The sequence below is a fragment of the Dermacentor variabilis genome, chromosome 5 (assembly GCF_050947875.1).
Source record: "Dermacentor variabilis isolate Ectoservices chromosome 5, ASM5094787v1, whole genome shotgun sequence".
In the NCBI taxonomy this organism is placed as follows: Eukaryota; Metazoa; Arthropoda; class Arachnida; order Ixodida; family Ixodidae; genus Dermacentor; species Dermacentor variabilis.
In genome coordinates, this window is record NC_134572.1 from 88,803,848 (window position 1) to 88,808,987 (window position 5,140).

Below are 5,140 nucleotides of genomic sequence, written 5' to 3' on the forward strand. Positions count from 1 at the left end.
TTTTTGAAGTATCCGTCGGCTTTCGCACTTCCTCACCCAGGCTGCACCTTAAATACGTTGACCGAATAAACGCTTTTGGTACGTCGGCTTAGGGTCGATGTAATAGCAATATTTGAATTTAGATTTTAGAGAAGTAGTAACCGTCACATCCAGAATGTGTCACGTGTCTATTTCATTATTATGTTTTATGCCTTCTTCTTTAGGACCTTATTAGGGGTACGCGAGTTTGTAGGGATATATTTCAGTACAATCGAGGCCTGTGCAATACTATAACCGGTGATACTCTTACGAATGTTTTTGTCTATTTATCATCATAATTATATATTTTCCGTACTACATTTTTTTCTCCTTTCATTGATGCTTCTTCTCTTCCGTCTGCAAGATAGCTTTGGTCAAGCGGACGAAAAACAAAGAGGAACTTGAAATGGAGCAGCATTTATGGTCGAAGAGGATGAAGGAGCGAACGAAGACGAAGTGCGTCGAGAGTGATGCCATTCGGAGCAATCGCATTCAGCACCCTCGCAATTTACTGCATCATGAGGCGGAAGCGACTTCCAGCCATCAAGCCGCGGCCCCAGATTTCAAGGTTTGTGTATTACACTTAAACTGCATCACGATATAGTTTCACCTGAAAGCGTTTACCGGTAGTAGGTGATAATTGTTTCCGTACTGACGTAGCCGGCGCTTTAAGCCTAGCACAAACATGCTAAGAATTATTCGTAGCTAGTAGGCGCTGATATGAAACATGGCATACGTCTATTATTTGGTGGAATATGTTAGTCAGTCAGTCAAGTAAATATTACGAAAACAGTGCGTCTGACTCTGAGAGAATCACTTCCGACTAAACTGTGTGCATTAATTTGCCCGCTTTTGATTCTGCGATGTCCAGCGTGCGCGTTATTTCACACGTGTTGTTGTTGTTGTTGTTGTCCTGAGTGGCCGTGGCACATACCCACAGTGGGGGATTGGCCAAGAATCGGGCGGTTTAATTAGGTGCCTAAATAATAATGATAACAAGGGAGTTAACAATTTGGGCGTGTGAGTTTAAAAGTAAACGTTTTGTGTTTGGAGAAAAAGGAAATAATCAGATGAAAACCGGGTATAAGATAATAATAATATTAACAATAATAGTTAATAAAATATAAGAAATAAAAGAAAGCTATGGTTGGGAGGGAGAACGATCAATCTAACATGGAAATCGCTTGTATTCAATTAGGTAATTTTGTGCTTTCCATCACGTAGGTGTCAGCTTCTTCTCTTCCTTCTCATCGGGACAAGTTTGGCAGCCTACATGATTGCAAGGAGGAACAAACCACCACATGTGCACCTAGGGCAGGCTCCAATTCCTGAACATTTTTCCAAGCCTTTACTCCCGCTAGACCAGGTCTTCATTAAGATCGACGACGGCCCATTGCAAGGAACAATCGTGACCACGTCAGAAGGTGTCAGTGTCCGTGCCTTTTTGGGGATTCCTTTCGGAGAGTCAACAGAAGGTCGAAACAGGTTCCGGAAGCCTGTGCCCATCGGTGCGTGGAATGGCACGTTTAACGCGACTCAAGCCAGGCCTCCCTGCGTTCAAGAGTCCTACGTGTCGCAGGCCATGCGCATAGACAACACAAACACCACAGAGGACTGCTTGCACCTGAACATCTGGGCACCGATACAGCAACACCCGAGAGAGCCCAAGAAGACAGTCATGGTCTACTTCTACGGGGGATCGTTCACGCATGGCGGCAACAGTTACTTCTTTTACGATGGCCGCTACATATCGAGCATCGGAGACGTCATATTAGTCGTTCCAAACTACAGGCTCGGGGTTCTCGGGTTCCTGAACGCGGGCACGCCAGACGCGCCAGGCAACGTAGCATTGCACGACCAAATCCTGGCGTTGTCGTGGGTCAAGGAGAACATCGCTGCTTTCGGCGGGAACCCAAATCGAGTTGTGCTTTTCGGCCAAAGTGCCGGGGCGATCTCAGTGGGCTACCTGCAGATATCGCCCCTGACGCGCCACCTCTTCAGGCGAGCCATCCTGCAGAGCTGCTCCGCCTTGGTGCCACTTCCCGATAACAGCCGTGACGCAGCGCTCGCAAACCTGAAGCACATAGCGAGTGCCATCAACTGTACGAGGGCGTTTCCAAACGGAAGCTTGTCGGCAGCAGACACACTCAGCTGCCTGAGAAACGTCGATGCCAAGGTTCTCGTAGACGTCAAAGGCGCATTCTTCTATCCGAGTTTCTACGATGAGGTCCTTCCGCAGGCTCCAATCGAGCTGCTCAAGTCAGTGGACTTCAGGGACCACGAAATGCTCATCGGAAACACCTTGCGCGAAGGAGACATGTTTTTCGACGCCATATTTGGGCGGAAGCGTTCGTCCGCAGCGCCCAGACAGTCGCACCTGAGCCTGGAGGCAATAGCCAAGGCGTACGATTTCTTCTACAAGCGAACTGGTTTCGTGAAAGCGCTGTTTACGCTCGCGCAGATACAGAGACTGTACGACTTCACTAGCCGCACTTACGAGGGGTTCAAGGACGCTGTCGGCGATCTACTCTTCAATTGCCCGACTAAGTTTTTTGCGAAGTACTTTGTGGATCAGAATGGCTCTGCCTTCTACTATGTGTTGACGCCCAGGCCCTCATTCAGTGCCTGGAATTCTACGGCTGCAACGCACACGGATGACGTGTCAATATTGTTTGGGCTGCCGTTCATGCTTCCCGGCAAGGCTTCGGACGCGGAGCGTGACCTCAGTAGACGACTTATCCGAATGTGGACAACGTTTGCAAAAAAGGGGTAAGCAGCTTCCCCTTCATTTTCTGTCGTTTACTAACCTTAAAGGAAAGACCAATATTAAGGGACGTTTACTGCACCAGCGAAAGTTTTTTAGAGCTACGTTAGCCTGACCAGTAGCCTTGTCACAGAAACGTATCCGGTTAAAGTATAAACGCATCGTTATTATTATTATTATTATTATTATTATTATTATTATTATTATTATTATTATTATTATTATTATTATTATTATTATAGTATTATAACTATTATTACTGAGTATTGAACGAGCAATGACGGTTTGGGCACCTTATTTTTAATTATGACGCCATGACTGCATTGGGCAGCCGGAAAGATAATACATATTGGGGCCCTACAAACGCTGAAAGTTTTCGGGCATGTCTAACCGTACATGCCACACCTTCGATGGAGAAGCGAGCAGTGACTACGACCTTGGTTGTGCACTGCAGCGCTTTCTTGCTTCAGCTCATTGCCGTCTACGTTGCTCTACGCAGCTTTATTTCAAGAGCCATGAGAGCCAAAACTAAATGCGCTAGTTGTGTAGGCTAACTCAGAAAAGGCCATCTTGTGGAGAGTTCGTTAACTTATCAGGTCTTATGTTTCCTCGTTGCGAATCGATGGTGATACGAATAGAAGTTCCTGTGGTAAAATGTTTTATCGCGGAACTGGCTATTCTTCAAGATCAACTGGGGTCCTAAATAAAAAGTTGATTAAATTGTGTCCGCTGGAGCACAGTCGCAGCGACATCGTTGTCAGGAAAAAGGCTGTACTGGAGCGCAGCAGAAGCCGGTGCTAGCAAACCCGAGTTCATACATGGCTCTGACCCACAGGTTTTACGTGCCGAAATGAGGATGTGGTTACGAGCCACGCCGTAGTGAGGGACTGCGGGTTAATTTCGACCTGCTGGTTTTCTTTAACGTGCACAAAATGAACGGTACATGAGCTTTCTTGCATTCGGACCCCTCTCCCTCCCCTCCCTCCTGCCCCCAAAGAAGAAATTGAAGCCACCCCCTTAACCCCGTATTTCGGGTGAAGTCTTGGGGTGAGCACCCGTAAACACGTACGTTTAACATGTGATGTGAGACTTTTAAGAAAAAATACATAGCGCAAAGTTGCGCACTGTGACACAAGGTTCATAGCTGTTACGTTTACGTCAAGCGCTTATTCGCACTATCTTTAGCCATCTCCATTCCACGACGCTGAGGTAGTTATTATTTTGCACAAGGTCTACGCAAGCGAGAGTTTGCGTTCTTGCAATAGTTATGTGTTCCATGTCGGTTCAAAAGTAACCACTGTGGAATAAGTTTGCTATCGAAGTCAAACCAGAAAGAACGCTAGCCCTAAGCAGCAGAAGAAGAAAGCCAAAAGAAGTAGAAGAAAACTTAGTTACGTGAAGACTCTAGTGGTAATATCTAGCCTTACGAGCCACCGCTACTTAACTGTGCTGTTCTGTGGCCGTACTGCTTGCTTGTTATTCTCAACTACACATTAAGCTACACTGGGTTATAGGTTATTGAGAGTTATACTTTCGCTCTCTCTTTTTTCAGGAAGCTACCAAAGGTCAAGGGGAAGGCTTGGCCGTTATATTTCGAGAACACCAGCGTCGCTATCAACACTGCCAATTTTTCGTTTCTACGAGCGTTTCGAAGCAGGAACTGTGAAATGCTGAAGAGTTTTATTCTGGGTTAAGAATTTCTAAGTCCTCAAAATGAAATTTCAAGTCTTGTGACTTACAAGCCTACGTATACTTGACGCAGGCCTGTTCTAGGACGAAGCAACCTGTGTCTTGATTTTGGATTGTGTTATGAAATTTCAACCACATTGAATGTGGAAGAAAATAGTTCATTTCATGGATAAAAATATAAAAAGATTATTCTGAGGTGAAACCACTCTCGTAAAGTATGAATTACGAGAACGACGGCATACTATCGCTGGGAAGGTCTCACGTTGGCAACACGACTTATGTAGTCTTGTTCAGTATGAGCGGCAACATGGTGTCCATGGTTGAAGGGATTCCGATGATGGTGGTGGTGGTCGTGGTGGTGATGATGATGATGATGATGATGATGATGATGATGATTTACTGACATCCTGTTTGAAACGGGGCGGGGTCAAATAATCCCCTAGCTTGCTTGAATTAATCAGGTATGCTATACATGCCTTTCTTTCTATCATGTCGTATACAGGTCCTTATCATTTTCACTCCTTATCCTATCAGTAATTGAAACACGGTTTCAATTACTGGTATTTACTATGTCTATTATTGGTATTTCGGCGCCACGGGATAGTCTTGCAGTCCCTCCGATGACCGGCACCGTGTGTAGCTTACATTGAAGGCGACTGTATACATACA

At 45.6% G+C, this 5,140-nt stretch overlaps 1 protein-coding gene across 1 annotated transcript; it reads left to right on the forward strand.

Moving 5' to 3' along the window:
• The first annotated feature begins 1,276 nt into the window (after positions 1–1,276).
• Positions 1,277–4,476, forward strand: LOC142583605 (acetylcholinesterase-1-like). The gene is made up of 2 exons (XM_075694094.1): positions 1,277–2,787; positions 4,335–4,476. Exons 1-2 carry the CDS (start codon positions 1,292–1,294, stop codon positions 4,474–4,476), a joined length of 1,638 nt encoding a protein of 545 aa, XP_075550209.1. The 5' UTR covers positions 1,277–1,291.
• Positions 4,477–5,140: the final 664 nt, after the last annotated feature.